Raw genomic sequence first — 17,030 nt, 5'->3', positions numbered from 1 at the left:
ACACACAGACACACAGACACACAGACACACAGACACACACACACACACACACACACACAGGATAAATCACATCATTAAAAGAGAATGATCAAAAGAAAAACAACTATTACATGCATTCCAATTCTAATAGATGATTTTCAACCTAATTAGATGGTAATAGCATCAGACAGTAGAAAACAAAACAAAAAGTTAACATCCGTATTAAATGAAATCCAACAAACTGTCCACCAGATTAAATTGGTAGGGGTCCCCTTCAGATAGCTAAGGTTAAGACAGCTGAGGAGATTTGGACCAATACTCTGAATAGGCAAGTCTATCAATCTAGAGGTGTTATTAAAATTTCTCAGTCTGTTATACAACACTTTCAAGTTTTATTTTTAATGTCAAAAATATGACAACATGGTAGAGCCTAAGGCAACTTATCTTGACCTTAAAACTACAAAGCTTAAAGGACAGATTTGTCAATGATCAGCAAAGCCTTAACAGAGTCAGATTTTTTTTAACCCAAATAAAATTAGTCCATTTCTGCTTTAGTGTGAGTGATAAGGCAGCATAGGGACATCTCAGCCTAACAGAGCAATGCAGATAAGATAACCGAAGCACTGGTCTCCCTGCTCCTCATGGAAAAGACTGCGCCAAAGGGAAACAGATGTCAAAGAGCAGGGAGCTACGGGGCGCTGGTGTGGCCCTGCTCTTTCTCAGGTGGTTCTATTTGTAAAATGTGACATTCAAAAATCCAGTGTCATTTAGTGATTTGATGCTCGCCAACCTCTCCACCGCTGTGGAGCTCCCTGGGTTTCCATGACTGAGTGAAAACGGCAGTAGACTTGTGGCTACATTATTGTAATTAAATCTAAAACTGGATGAATTTATACTTCCTAAGAAATATGTTGTGTGTGCCAGTAATTCCTCCTGGTCTCCTCATAACTCTATTTTTTGAAATAGATTTACTTTCATGTGTGTGTGTGTATTTGGCAATAACAGACCTACAAGTGGCTACCAAGCTCTACATCTGTCGAGAGACGGATATGAAACTCTTTTTTTAAAGTTATAAACAAGCAAAGTTCACGGGACTTTAGGATGTAATCAAGTCCCACCTATATTAGTACACTGAAACATGGGTATTACTAAGCGCTAAACTGCAAAATATTCCACCAAAAATATATCTAAAAAGAAAAAAGGGGAAAAAAAAAAAACCATCAGTGAAGGGGAAGGAGTGGAGGAAGCCCAGAGAGAGAGTCAGGGGAATTGTAATTCAAAAATTCCACTAAGATTTTAATCTCTATTTCAGAACCTGGCCTCAGGGAATCTTTGCCACAGGAAACTCAGGGAATGTCTCCTCCAACAGCCTCACTGATGGAAGAACCTGAGGTTTCCAATATTGAGTTGTCTACTCTAAGGTCTCAACCAACTGAGTTGACAAAGTGACATTCTCAAACCAGGTCCAGTGGCTTTCCCACTGTGTCTTAATTCCTTTTCTCCTTTTTGAAATCATTCTTCTAATTATCTTATTTCCTATTTTCCTTGGAAGCAAAGAAAAAAAAATGTAACAATTAAGATTATGCAAAGGAACATAAACTTCCCTAAAGTAAGACCCTCTAGCCTCTCCCAGTCTCCATGGCATGGAAATCACTCCATGTTCATCAGATTCTTTTGTTCGTAGTTTACAATATGGTGGAGAATCAAAGTAGAAGTGGTAGACTAGAAATATGAAGATAAAAAAGCCTGGATAATCTACAAACTCTGGAGTCCTTGCTTAAATACTTGAAGTATGCTGTATTGCTAATGCCACCCTGCTACCCACACAAAACCTCAGATAGATGGCAGATGGTCAGGAAGCTGAGCCCTATAGTCCATTCATCAAACAGACTTCTGGGAACAGCTTTCCATCTTTGAATCGCTCTCCCCATGGCACATGGCAACAACCCTTCTTCATCAAAAGCAAAAATGTTCTTGAACATTCAAAGAGCCTGACTTTCCTAGCACAAAAACATCTCTATTTTGAGAACATCCCAAGGTTCAACTGATTGCATGTAACTAACAATTGAAGATTAAAGTGGACTTCTCAGCACAGCAGTGAAAATAAAGTGATGGAGCAGCTAGGGTACTCTTCCCAAAACGCAGCAGGTGTAATTTATTTTTATACAATTCATTTGATACTTTGTATCTAATATTTCAAGGAAAGAAAGAAGTTCTAGTAGGGAGAACAGATAATTTCACTTGGCAAAGTAATTACATCTGAGAAAATGTGGAAAACTTCAGTGGCAAACTTCAGCAAAGTGCTTGATTTTAAACGTATCCCTGAAGATTGTCATTTTCTATGGTTTGCTCACAAAGAGACTCTCCTGTCAGTATAAAGAGCTCAGTGGCCAGTAATTTCATTCAATTTTCACAATGGGAGTGTAGTACATAAAGACTTTCCATATGTGGCAATTAGTCTTCAAACACTACCACTTAGATATGCAGCTATTTTATGGCAACCAGAATGAGAACACGCACATTCCCTGTGAACAACACTTAGCAACTGTACTTATACATTGTAGAATAGGAGGGAGCTGAGAGCTGCAAATTAGATTTATGTCTGATATATCTCCATTTTTGTACATGTCGGTATGAGGGAGAAAATACAAACATCGTGATAAGAGTTAATTTTGAAAAAATGTCAAGCGTCTATAAAGTTTTGTTCTGATAAAATTATTCTCAGCTCTGCTCTTTAATATCTCTTTTCAATATCTGTGTTCAAACAAAATATTTAAGTTGTTCCATCCTAGCATCAAGGGCCTTATTGCTGGTAATGTTTTAAAAAAAAAATTAGGGGTTTCTAACTGTAAACAATTTTGCAAGTTACTCCTTTCCCCTACTCCAAATAAATGAATCACTACCGCTTCTACCCAACCCAAGAACCTGAAAGGCATAAAACTCGAAAGGTAATTGCTCAGGTATCAGTCCCTGCAGAGTTCAGATGCGGAAAGCCTACAGGAAGGAGCTGGGCAGTAGGAACTGTGCTTTGCAAACAGCATATTCTATGGACCATTTTCTTTAGAGTTAACATGTTTGCATTATCTAGTCATTTAGAAGTAATAGAGCTCTTTAGACTTTACGACACTCAGCCATTTGCAGTGCATTGTAGGAAACAGCATTTCATTATTTATCATAAATTACTCAGAGCTGCTCCCGATGAAAGATGAGCATCAATGTGGTACCACAGAAGGTCACACAAAACCAAATAAAGGGGAAACACAGATTTAATGCTAGCTTTGTTAAGACCCCATCTACAGCTTTGTTTCCTTCCTTTCAAAAATCTCTTCTGATCATACGCACAAAGACCCAAACAAATAACTAAAAAAAGAAAATTTACCCTTATCTAACTCAAAAACATACACTGAAAATAATCCAAGCAAATAACTCTACTATCTCAGCTGACTTATTATGAATGTTGGCTTCAGTGAAAATTATCCGATCACTGAAAAATAGAGGAGAGACTCCATTGGCTATTAATACTAATTTAACATCTGCACTTACACAGTGTTACAGCCCCTCTGTCTGGTAAAAATGAGCAACCAAGTAAGTCAGCAAGAGTGATGAATCTGATTCTAATCTGAAAGTTCTTTATGGTGAACAAAGAGGGTGACAACTAATTTTAGTGGTCAATGTAGGTAAATGAACAGATGTAGTTTAGGTTTAAGACAGGAACTCTCTGGCAGACACAGTGAGAGCCTCATCTTATTACAGAGCCATCTTCAGGGTTCCGGAGGAAGCAGCATCTTTCCCCCTCTCATTCCTCACCATGTGATGAGTGCATTCAGGGAAATCAACGGTGCCATTGCCTTTTGAATGATTTGCAGCGTCAGCATTAGATTCCAAAAGGTGCTGAGTGGCTTCTGGAAAGAGGACCTTAGATGAAACCAGAAGAGTAACGTGGCCATCAAAACACACAGTAGTTTTTGCCTCTGAAAATTCTGATGGCAGTTGCAGGTTAATTTAGGTGAAGCAGTAAAATCAAGAGTTTCTTCTTTTTATTCTCTTCGCTTCTGTACTTGCAAATTTTCAGTTATTTGAAAGCTACTATTTGGGGTTAAATCTAGGCCTGTGGTGATGTGACTATAAAATAAACATTTTAAAACATACCAATTCTACTGCTTCTTACAGCACTTTGAGGAAGCAGTGGAATAAAGTCAAGACAAACAAAATCAAAGACCATATCTTTAAATAACTGGGGACAAAAATGCCTTGGAGAATCTTTAGATTTTGCTACTTATTCCTTCCTTGAAGTCATCCTAGAAACCCTGTACCTTCTGAAAATACTACAGATACTGTGCCAATTTCTTGCACGAACCCTGACTGTGGTTCCTCATGGCAGCCTGATTATATCCTCCCAAACCCTCCCTCCTTAATCAGGCACTGACTTAAGGAAAAGGTGAGACTGCCTCGCTAACGTCAAGAGAGGCTCTCTCTGCCCACCAGGCCAAAACCCTCACTGGCTCCCACACACGTGGGGACATGCACACTTTTACCTCTGTTGGTGATCTTTTACTACCCTGGCCTCAATTCTCCATTTCTCTGTCTAAAGAAATTCTCCCTTGAAACTACCTATGTCCACTTTGATCACTACTTTCTGAAATGACCTAATATACTTTTCAGTTGTAATCACACACTTCAGCACTTAATTATTCCAGAGAACATATGTTCTGGTCTTCTCAACAAAACCATAAATGCAGATGATGAATTATCTTCCTTGTATATAATGCCTGCAGAACTGTGATAAAGTTCTACACTCTCAGATACAAGTCACTCTCAAATACAAGCAGGGTTTTACATGTGAAAAGTATGGTAACTTATGCTGTATCGGAAAAACTCCTGACATGGGTGAAATAAAGTTTTATGTAATATAAACACAAAGTATTCACTCAGAAAGACTTAAAATGAAAAGGAGTGTGGATATCTGCATGGAGTCTCAGTAAGCTGAGATCCTGAGAAGAAAGGGAGTTGTTGAAGCCTGGAAGACCCTTCTCTGCATGTTAGACTTCAAGGCATGACCAACAAATACTCACGGTTATGATCTAGTGTCTGTAAATGGAAAAATCCATAAACTCAGGCCACCCTGGTAGCATGAAGTAAAGGTCAAAGGAATGTTGTGAAAGATTTCTTTTATATTTTTAAGTTTGTATTGTTGTAGACAAAAAGTGCACAAATCATAAGCATACAGTTCAATGAATGTTGACAAATAGAATTCACCCATGTAGTTAGCACCCAAATCAAAAAGCAGAATATTATCAATATACTACAGCCTCGTATCTTGGGTCTCCTTCTATTCACTATCTGCCTCCTCCCCAAAGATAATGACTACCTTGACTACTAACATTAAACACTATATAAACAGAATCATATTTTTGTTCTGACTCTTTTTGCTCACCAATGTTTTGGGGAGCTATCCTAAAAATCTTTGAATACAACTCATCACCAAAGTAAAGAGCTATGTGCCCTACAAATCACCGCTTTTCATTGGCCTATGGAATTTATCTATCTGTAGTCCAGCCACCTAATTTTATGTGAATAAATACCTTGTGATTCTGTGACAGCCTTATAGCATCTAATAAATCTTTGAATTGGTCATTCTACCTACTCTTATTTGACCTAAGCCCTGCCTTCTATGACCCAGCACTACAAACTAGCCTTTGCATGCATTTCCCTTCTACTTGATCCTTAAAATAGACCAGGTAATTGGTTACTGTATTCACAATTGATTGATTTCTATCAGCTATATCCATGCGTAGCAATGCTACAAAAGTCCGTCCCACATCTGCAGACTTGTAGAGCCATTAAGTAACTCATTAAACTTCCATCTTCTTTATCCCTATAAGGTCAAAGCTGATAATCCAAGGCTCAGAGTAAGACACTCTGTCTTCAGTATGGCAATATTTCCCATGAACAAATGAAATGAATTTCTATTTCTACAAATCCGCATTTCACAGCAGTTATCCAACTCAGTCAACACTTTAATGCTGACACCACCAATTTAGACACAAACTCTTAAATGAACATTAAAAAAAAGTCTTCATAGATGGTCACGGGGATGGGGAGCACAGCATACGGAATGCAGTTAACATTAATATATTGGCTAGGTGAGAAAGAGCAATTAGGGGGATCATTTTATAAACGATAAAAATGTCTAACCAATGTACTATATACTTAGAACAAATAATAAAATTAAATTAAAATAAAATAAAATAAAATAAAATAGTCTTCGCGGAACCAAACCCAACAATTGAACTGACTCTGATTCATGGAGCTTATTCTTTTATTTTTTCAGAAGTTTAAAAATTGCTAATTAGATAGATAATTCATGACCATTAAATAAAACTCAGAAAATGTGGCAAAATACAATAAATTAAATAGCATTTCTATTCCATAATCCAGAAATCATCATTAACAATTTGGTATACTCCCTTTGAATATAGTTACTATATGTTAAAGCTATCTATAAATCCACATAGCTTAACATAATTGGCATCTAATATAATTTTCTAATACAAGTTCTAGATAATTATATAATAAACATTTTCCAATATATTTTAATTAGTAAACTCAGTTTGATGGCTTTGTAAGTCTATTACATGGGCGAAGTAAAATTTATCATTTTATTTTAATCTAAAACATACAAATGCATATACACTTGCCAAATATTTGGCTATAGGATTCAAAGCTTTTCTCTGAGTAAACTTCTTTTATCTTTCTTAAGAAAAACCACACCTAAAATGTATATTTTAATTTTTCAGTTTGTTTATTTATTGTGGGATGATAATGTAAAGCCACATATGAAATAATTCAGGTGCAAATTTATTATGGATATATAAATATATTCTTCCTTAAATTTGCCCACAATGTCAACAAGCATTTTTTAAGGGACTTATCTTTATGGAGTATATCCAAAGTAATCAATTTAGTTCTAATAGAAGGCACAATTCAATGGTTTCCATAGTATTTAAATACAACTGGCATCAACAAGTTAAGAGCTAATAAAAACTACATACTACTAAGTAAACAAACCTCTCATTTGGGGAAGGCAAATGTCCTACCAACTGGGGCTATTAAACATAAAGTGAGCATTTATCATTTTTTTTTTAATACAGAAATAGAGTTTCATACTGAAAAGGCAGGTAAATAGAATTCAGTCAAGATAGTGTCTAATACAACCACTCCTGCACCCTTCTTTTCATTTTTTTATTCCTCATCTCTAGATTTTGCCATCTAGCTGACAAAAAATTTTTGTTTAACAATAAATTTGGGTAAGCAATCTCATTTCCACTCTTCTTTATGAGCACAGCTGTCATTCTTAGTCTACAGGATTCATTCATAGTCTTATGGATTTTGACAATACAGGCTTCCTGACATTACAGTATTTCAATCCTTCAGCATGGCCATTCGAAGATGTATAACCCAATCTTAGTATTTGACTTATTTCTGTTCTCTTTTTATGAGTTTGCAAAGGTAGAAATGCCAATCATCTTCCATTTTAACAGAACTTTTTTTGACACAATATTTGTTTGACACAGAAATGTCAAGCAAATAAGCAATTGCGGGGTCCAATTTGTGGTTTCCCGCAGACTATCAGAGTCTCACCACCAATACTCCTCTTCTTAGGACTGTAGGCTAGTCAATGATGGGTACCTTACAGTACAGTACCAACAGGAATTCAGACGTTCTGCAGGAGACATTGCATGTGGTGCAACACCCAACATTTATTTGGTAGAGTTGGTATTTAAGTGTCTGTAAAACTATAAGGCTAACACTCCACGTGTTCCCTGACGCATTTCATTGGTCAGTCTCAGTATATGATACAGCAACTACTTTAATCAAAGCACATTTGGAATGGGCAGAGAAGACAATTTTGGCTAGATTTTAGGAAGCAGAGAAATAAAGTCTGTGACTGTTCTTTTGTCATTGTTCTATTGAATCATGTATGAGCAGCTATAGGAGAAAACAGAGTTAAGAAGATCAAGGAATAGAAAAAGGACTACATTATCTTTTGTTGAAACATCCCCTAAATTTCTGTGGATTGAAAACCAGAGCAATTTCTCTGGTTTAAAAGGCTCTCTTTTATCATAGCAAAGAACAGGGACAGAGCAGATGTGCCATTTATAGAATTTACAATGGTATATGCCACTATGAATGAGCTAAGGGCCTGAAAGAGGAAATATACACTGATATGGCCACACTGTTTCAGTGGGTTAGGATTTGCAGTGGGGAGAAATTAGCTATAAAATGATGTTCTGATCTTCCTGATCCTTCAAATTATGCCAGTTAAGCATGTACTAGGTAAATTATATAACCACTCTAGGCCCAGCTCTATTCTCTGCATGATTGAGATAACCAGACCTAGGCTGCAGGCCTAGATAACTGTCTTTGAATCCTTGTTTCAGTAAATAAATATGAGAAAGTATGGAAAGGGCTGGTCCTCCTGGCACACAGTAAAACTCCATAAATAGCAGCTCTAGTTTTTATTATTACCTCAATTCTATTACCTCAATTCTCTAGCCCCTTCCGAGACTGAGATTCTGTGAAGAATACTTCCACATTTCTAAAAGTAAAATTTAAGGCACAGAAATCAACAGAATAGGACACCAAAATAATTAGAGGGGTGTGATTTTCTTGCAGTGAACCTTTAACTCCCTCGCAATCCATAGGAAGATCATGCCAAGGGTCACATGTGGTCCTGAGAAGGGTATCTTAGGAGGCAGGCTGATATATTCAAGAATTGTTATCAAAAGTTTAGCATAAAAATTCTATTCTCATAACCATGCCTGTAATTATTAATGCTAAAGAAGTTTCATATATTCGGATAATCTTTTATTTTTATAAATGCTCTTATAACCTATATTGCATTCATGATAAACACTGTAACTTCTTGGAAAAGGCCTCAAAGACAAAATCTTATCATTGGAAGCTGTTGAACTTCTATTATTAAACTTCATTCTGAATTCTGTTTGCAGGCTTCTTTCTGACTAGGCTTTTTTTATGCCTGGGTATGGCAATCTATGATTTATGTACAATCACCAACCTGTCTTGAAAAATAAAGGCTTATAATAAGAAAGTAATACTTTGAAATGTACTTCAGGATGAAATTGCCAACCAACACAGACTCGAAGCAAGATGTCTTCAAAATGTTAATATTAAAGTTCCCCAAAGTGCAAAGGCATACATCCAGAAGAGCTCTTTGTTTAGTGCAAGCTACCGGTGTAATCCTCTGGAAACTAAATCTCAGTAACTCCTAAGAGGGGAATAGAATGCAATGCAGAACTACCTATTTTTACTAAAGTTTTCTCCAAACTCCAAAGACTCAACGACAATGAGGTGGTACAGGAATGGAACAAAAGGGAGCCATGAGGCATTCTTTCTTTTATCAAGAATCTTCAGATTCTGTGGATTTCAGATTTCCAGATACTCCAACAATCTCATTCATTTTCCTCAAAATTTCAGTTCCTCTGATTAACATATGTCCAAAATAGGCTTTAAAAAACATCTACCAAGCAAACAAGAAATGGTGGACTCTAGTTTGGAACTAAACTGCCAAGGTGATCTGAGGTAGATTCCCACACTGCATTCCATGGTGTGTGCCAGGTATCAGAGAAGAACCCAGGGGAGATCCAAGAGTGTACAAGAATATTAATCTCTCACTGTGATGAAAGATCCCTTAAGCTCGGTAACACACTGGCTCCAGTATTTCAACTGAATCCAATGGCCAAATGAGTTGCTAGATGAAAATACCTAGTCTGTCCATTTCCCATTTTCTCTTGACATTAAAGAAGGTTTTACAGCTTATAAGCTCTTTTACAAGTAGTATAAGAGACAAGTTATTATCATTACCCTCATTATCCTAGAAGAGAAAGTTAAAGTTTAAAAAGATTCAATTGGTTCTTTGAAGTTGCACTGTTATCGCAGGTTTCAAAGCTACAGGTTTTTATTTGTTTGGTATTTTATACAAATCTTTGTCACCCTCACATGAAAAGTCCCTAAAAAATATGGTCATTACTGACATACATTTTCTGTACTGTAACCTTCTAAAAGAGTCACTTTCTTAACCTAGCTCTCTTTAGCCAGCTCACTGTCACCACTCCTCCAGTGTGATGAACACAGTAAAAAGGTCACAGCTATTAGGCTAAGCTCAAGGAAGCCTGCACAACTCTGCAACCACATGTTGAGTTGTGTTCTTACCAACGCTCAGTCAGGGTAACAAACCTGCTTATGCTAGTTGTTCTTACTGCAATTATATAATTTAGTTAAATTTTAAGTAAGGCAATGATATATGATTGTGAAAATGAAAAATAATTGTAGTTTCCATTAAAATGTGGTTGAATGCTTTGAAGAAACTGCAAATGGTGAGTTGTTTTTTATTGTTGTTTGTTTTCGTCTGTTTTAAAAAAAGAATAAAACTACTTTGAATTATATGAACAAGAAAACCATAAAAGATTCCCAGAGCAAGGGATATATTAGATATATTATAGTATTTATGAAGACTATAGGATCAGATTCTTTCACCAGTATTTTTAAAAAAGAAACATAATTAGAGGTGTGGTTTATGAAAGAAAGAAAGGGAGGGAGGGAGGGAAGGAGGGAGGGAGGGAGGAAGGACAAACCTAAGATCAAACGGGAGGGAAGGAAGGACAAACCTAAGATCAAACTAATAGATACATAGTCAAGAAAAAGCCTTGGCCCTAGGGCAAGACATGCGAGAATAAACATTGTATACATTTTATTTTAATCTTCTGTTTTTTAAACCATTACTTATATGGACTTTTTTAAATTAACCAATTGACTACCATCATGGAAATGCCCCTAAATTGATGTTAAATATTCATTAAAATGAATTTAAAAATTCAAACGCATAATGTGTAATGGATATAATAGTTTGTTTAATTGTACAATTTTTTTGTGGAATCAGATAATAAGTGCTGTCAACATTAATATGATTGGTATACAAATGTGAGATAATAAAAGGCCATCAGCCTTCTGCCAAGTTTTTGGAATCTTTAAAAAAAAATCTTTGAATTTAAAAAATAAAGCACCAAGGCCATTTAATAACTCAATTACCTAAATGGGTACAATTTTTTTTTCCCCTGAACTTTCTACATCAACTTAAAGAATCTAAGATGTCTTACTGAACGGGCTGACTTTTAAAACAATTCAAAAGTCTCTAAGGAGCCTTCAGACAGTCATGATTCAATTCCATAAAAGACCGGATAAGGCAGGAGTGCAGGAAGTTCTCATTGAAAGAGTGGTGAGAAAGGAAACCCAATCTAAACGTGTCCTAAGGCTTTCACTAATAATTTTAAAATTGGGAAACACCTATTTAGGTATGTTTTCATCCTGATATTACAAAGCTTGAAATTATTGAGTCTAGCCCTGCCTTCACTATGTACATGATCCTGCCTTCACTATGTACATGGTTCTGGAGGAAACACCTTCTGGGGTGTAGACAAGTAAAAGTTCTAGAACCTCAAAATATCTCAGTGGTATTTGTCAATGTAGTACCAGCTCTGTGCCTCCCCTAACACAAAGATCTGAAGATAAAAACAGATTCAAAGGAAGAAGAATGAATTTCAGTTCTATTCGCAAGTGATTCAAATGCATTTTGCAGACTTAGATTGATGGCTCTTCCCTTGCTCTTATACATTTCAGGGCCAACTTTCATGTTCCATTTTCAATATCCCAGAGAGAATATTGAGATATGTTTGGCATTGATATCAGATCTTATAAAGAAAGAATTTCTACAAAAGAAGCGAGTTGAAAAATCAGCCTTCTTCTCATCATGGTATGGAGAGGAAAAATGGTTGGGAGAGTATTTTCGAGAGAAGACAGATCCTGTTCCTCTATACAAGAGACGTCCCAGGATAGGACTGGTTTCAAAATCTGCACCAGCACTCCTGCTTGTGGCCCAACCTGGATTTAGAAAAACTGTTTGTTTGTTTTTTAATATCAGAGACAAGTTTCCACAAACCAACTTTGCTGTTTTCTTTCTTTTTTCTTTCTTTCCTTCCTTCGTTTCAGACAAGCTTGTAGATCAACACTGTGCTAAAAACAAGCTATCAGGGAAATACCACAAATACAAAGGTGGCTGGGGTCACAAATCAAACCTGAGGAAGAGATTCTCAATTAGCCAACAGTATTACCAATCCTTATCTCAGCCATGAGGAACTGAAAAAGCTTAAACCACAGTCATAATGCACTGAGATCAAACTAAATATGGCCCTTAAAAGAGCCTTGTCAATTCTATGCCCACCCCTGCCTCCTTTTCTTCCATTTGAACCATGAAGTATGTAAGTGTCTAAAGAGTGAAATGTACAGTATGATTGATTAAAGCAGAAAAGTCTCATAATCCTGTATTAAGGCCAAAAAAAATCAAAACATAGTCAGGTTGCAGCATGCGCTCATAAAAAAAATCTCTCAATTGGATTTCATAAGAAATATTGATCTTGAGCTCTGAATCCTCTCACTTTGACTACCACACATGATTGGGGTCAGCACCTTCCATGTTGAAATTCCTTTGAGGGCCTCAATTCATGTAGACAGAAGACAATGTATAGGAGTAACTTTAAACAAATTATATCTGAGGCTGCTTACAAAGCAACCAAGATTACTCTTATTGAAAGACTAAACATGTTTTAAAAAAGATAGAAAAATAGTTGGTTATCAGTGGCTCTCTTCAAAATTACAAAAGGTATGACAAGTTAAAGTTTTATTTAAACAGACTTGGTTATATTAAAATTACCCTCATACCATGTTTAAACATCAATGATATATTTACACCTATTTCTTCACTAAATATACTATTTAAGATTTGTGATCCTACTCACTGGAATTAACTATGTATTTTCCAAAAATAACCCATTAAAAGTGGCTCTTTGTGTTTAGTATTTGAATTTAGCCAGTGACTCTGATATTTTACCAGTTAGTTCTTTTTGCTGACTAAAATAATCCACATTTGCATTGACAATATTCTACATAATATGCTGCAGATCTGAAAACACAACTCAGTGTAGTGTAAAAGGCCTTTTGTACACTGATCAAAATCACTTTCCTCAACTATCTGTAGCGAACCTCTCCTTGGCTTGGAAAGCTGGTCAACTGACCTACATTTTCAGATCCAAAATGCTTCAAAGATGTTTTTGATGAAACAATATACTAGTGACAATATGCTGAAGATATTTGTTTCTAAAGTACCTGAAGGAAAGGCAAGTCTTAGGCAACAAAATGGGAACCCAAGAGATCCCGGAAACGAAAGTTTAGGCTCAGCTCATGTTCTAAAGATCAGAAGATAAGAAGAGTCAAGTCAAAGCCCTTCTTCTCTCTCTGCCTTTCAAATTCAACATTTCTTTGTCTCAAATCCTACAGAAAATTAGAAACAGTCTTCTAAACTGGGCCTTCCTTACAGCAAAAATAGCTTTTGCTTCTTGTTATCCATTATTAGCAAGTGTGTTTATGCTAGAGTGAACCAGCCTTTTCTACTCCAAAGAGTTATGTTGCCTTTATAGACAAGATCCTTCTGACTGACCTAGGATGAATACAAAGACGTTCATTCTATAAACCTCTTCAACTGAAGAGCAAAGGCCATGGCCATTAAAGAATTGGTGAGTCTTGAAAAAACAGGGTATCATCTTTAGCTGTCCCAAGGTGCCACGACATAATCCATGACTTGAGTTTAAAAAAAATAAAATAAAAGGAAGGAAAAGAAAAAAAGCCCTACTGAACTCTGGAAGTAGGAGCTGGGCAAAAGGAGAATTTCTCTCCTGTGAACTTCAGTGACATGATCAAAACAAGTTAAAAATATGAGCTGTTCAGACCATTCCTCAGCTCACAACAGCAGTGTTAAAGATCCCGCAAATGAAACCTTTATTTCAGTTTGTTAAGCATCCTGCAATCTTGAACCAAGAGAATAATTACACTATACTTTCTCTTTAAATTACTACATAACATACGTATTTAAACTCATCTTTTATGGAAACTATGTAATCTTCCTTTCATTAAAATTTCCCTTGTTGATATATGCAAACCAGGTCAGTTCCTACTGAATTTGCATACCTGCATTTTATCCTTTAATTCAACTCCTTAATAAAGGTTTAAAAAAAGAGCAAGACCTGGACCTCAGATACATATAAAACAAATACTACTTATATGTCTATGTGAACACTAACACCATTAACAACCCCCCCCCACCCCCTTGCTTTTTCCTTGGGGCTGAGAGCCCTGTCAATAGTCATTACTTATTAAACAGGCTGCCATTCCCTTCTACAGAATGTAGGGAGAGAGAGAGCATGGAGGGGTAGAAATAATTACCTTAGGCTTTTCTTTAAAGACCTCCAGAATGAAACACAAAGAAACCAATTGAAAAATAAGATGAAATCCTCCCTCCCTCCCCGCAACACACATACAAGGTTAGGAAGTACACCCACACTCCATTATTCCTATCAACTGTATCAAAAGAAAAGATAAAAAATCTGAGGTCTTCAGGATAAACACATATATTTTCAATTCCTTGAATACATTCACACATACACTTGCTCATCCTTTATCCCTTCACAAAACTCAAGCTAGATTTCTTGAGAAGCCTGTAAGCACCTCCTGAAAAAAATGTGTTCTCAAAAATGATTGCTTCAGCCAAAAGAGAAACAGCAAGTTACCGGTTTGACTGCCATCCTGGTTTGTGGCAGATTCCCCCTTCCCCTCTTCTCCCTGTCTCCCAATTTATATTCTAGCCTGCTATTTTACAAAGCAGAGTAGGAACGGCACAAGGTATTTCTCTCTTGGACCTTACCCACAAATACACTAAAACCTAAAAAAAGAAAAAAAGTTTCAAGGGTTAAATAACACCCAAGGGTAAGACCCTAGGTCAGAGAAATGAAAAATTAACTGATGACTGAAAGCAACCCACGTATTCCTACTGAAGAGTTAATGATGAGATGAGCACTATCCTTTTCGCTCCAGATGTTATAGCTCAAAACAGATATGCACTATGAAGACAGCATAACCAGGCAGTTTTTGGAGAATAGCCTTGCACAGAACTTGAACTGGCAGACTGAGGGTTTGTCCTAAATAACCTTCACAGGTTGTACAAACTGCTCCCATATCTTGATCAATAGTCAGGTTAAGAAGCTAAGACTTTCTTAGTATAAGAACAAGGTGGGGGTATCAGTGAAAGGTCAATTAGTCATCTAAAAGATTTTCAAAAATATAGAAAAATATACACCTCCTATATAAACAGAAAGCTATCATGCTTGGGGCAAACTGGCCAGTACTGGCAGCAATTTAGCCGAGGTTGAAAATGCTAAATTCAAAGTCTGACCTGTTTCAAAAGGGTTGGATGTTCTCATCCTTAAGTGCAGAGAACTCTGTCCCATTCTGCCTAGTTTTTGAGATACAGAGCGAGGAGAGATAAGGCTCACACCCCACCTTTGGGAAAGGAACAAAAGCAAATGCTTGACAGAGCTGAAAAAACTCCTCCCTCGTCAGGACTCTATACAGGCGGCAGCTCTGCAGGGCTCCCTTCATATTTCTCCCTAGTTCACTCACTCTTGGCGGCCACAGAATCAATTTCTACACCTTGGAATGGCCACAGGCAGGCTTGGGAGGAGGGAGGTGCTCGGTTTAGCCCTTCGCAGTGGATCTCCTTTCCCTGCCTCCCCCAATAGCTTCAAATTAACCCTTTCTGGTCCCCGCCTGGGTCAGGATGCTCCAAGTGTCTACAGCTTCTTTCCACCAACCTCTCCATCAAATCATCAGCCCCACGCCCTTCCACCGCCCCCAAGGGACATAACTTCCCTCCGTGATTTATCTTCGGTCAATTTGCGTGTGCTTTTCTTCCTCTCCTTCCTACCGGCGGGGAAAGGGCTCAGTGCGTTTGGAAGGCCCTCCCTCCCTCCTTCCTCAGATCTCAACAGAAGCCGGATCCCGGAGCTCGCCAGCAGGTCTGCAGTGAGGAGGGATCGCACTCGCGTTAACCCTTTGAAGGGAGTTAGAGACGTGTTCTCATTTGGGACCCACTGAAGTAGCACCCGTGGAGCCTGACAATCTCCCTCCACTTCCTACCGCCTCCACTCAACACATGGACCCAGAACGGGCCGACACCTTTTCTCTCCCTTATGGCCGGTTTTAGCTCTCTTACTCTGTGCTCCAAACCTGTAATGGGGGGCGGGGGGGGGGCGGGGTGGAGGATGCTAGAAGACAGACGGCGAGGGGAAAAGACAGCAGGAGGACAGAAAGAAAACTCAGTAGTAAATCAGAGTCCAGACACAGTGTTTACTTACGAAATTTGGGCCTGGTGCTTGTTTCTGGCGTGGTGGTGGTAGAGGAGGAAGACAAGGTGGTAGTGGAGGAGGAAGCGGCAGTGGCGGCGGCATCCTGAAAAGGAGACAGGGTCCAGGAGGGAGTAGAATCATGAAGGTAGGAGGAGGTAGCGAATGCCGCAGTGGGCCAGGAGGGCATTGCCTGGGTACTGGGGGTTCCTGGCACTGGGGGTCGGGAACCCGGCGTGCTGCTACTGAAGGAAGGAGCCGTGGTGGACAGGACCGTCGGGGGGACCGCAGTGTTCCGTGCGGTGGTGGAGCGCGGGCTTGCCCGGATGGGTACCCGGTGCCCGGGAAAGCGAGTGGGCGCCCTCGTGATGGTGGTCAAGCGAGTACTAATCCTGTTGGGCGTCCTGGAAGAGGCGGTGCCTCCGGCGGAGGGGGTAGCGGGGGACGTGGTGGAAGTGGTCGTGGTGGTGGTCTCCATGGCCTTGGGGAAGGAGCTGGGCTTGGAGAGAAAGAAGGGGTCCTGGCCCATCCCCTTGGAGTCCACCAGGTCGGTGGGCACGTATTCCTTGACGGAGCCCACCACGATCCATTTGAGGAGCATGAGGCTGAGCCCCAGGCCGATGAAGCCGATGAACAGAGGCACCACGCACAGCCACGTCTGCTGCCGGTTCCACACGATGCAGTCGCTACAGCGTAACTCCCGGGGGGGCTCGGCCGCCCCTTCGCCGCCGCCGTCCGGGCCCC

The 17,030-nt window shown here is 38.6% G+C and overlaps 1 protein-coding gene across 1 annotated transcript in view; it reads right to left on the bottom strand.

Annotated features, from left to right (window-relative positions):
* The window catches only part of NRG3 (neuregulin 3), a 1,091,888-nt gene that overhangs the window by 1,022,554 nt on the left and 52,304 nt on the right, over positions 1-17,030 (bottom strand). Inside the window, exon 4 of the mRNA XM_011355455.1 lies at positions 16,299-17,025. Within this exon, the coding sequence (XP_011353757.1) occupies positions 16,299-17,025 (727 nt within the window). The remainder of the gene's footprint in view (positions 1-16,298; positions 17,026-17,030) is intronic.

Source organism: Pteropus vampyrus, unplaced genomic scaffold (genome assembly GCF_000151845.1).
Source record: "Pteropus vampyrus isolate Shadow unplaced genomic scaffold, Pvam_2.0 Scaffold20, whole genome shotgun sequence".
In the NCBI taxonomy this organism is placed as follows: domain Eukaryota; kingdom Metazoa; phylum Chordata; class Mammalia; order Chiroptera; family Pteropodidae; genus Pteropus; species Pteropus vampyrus.
Note: the sequence above shows the minus strand (reverse complement) of the source record. Positions and strands in the feature narration are given on the sequence as shown.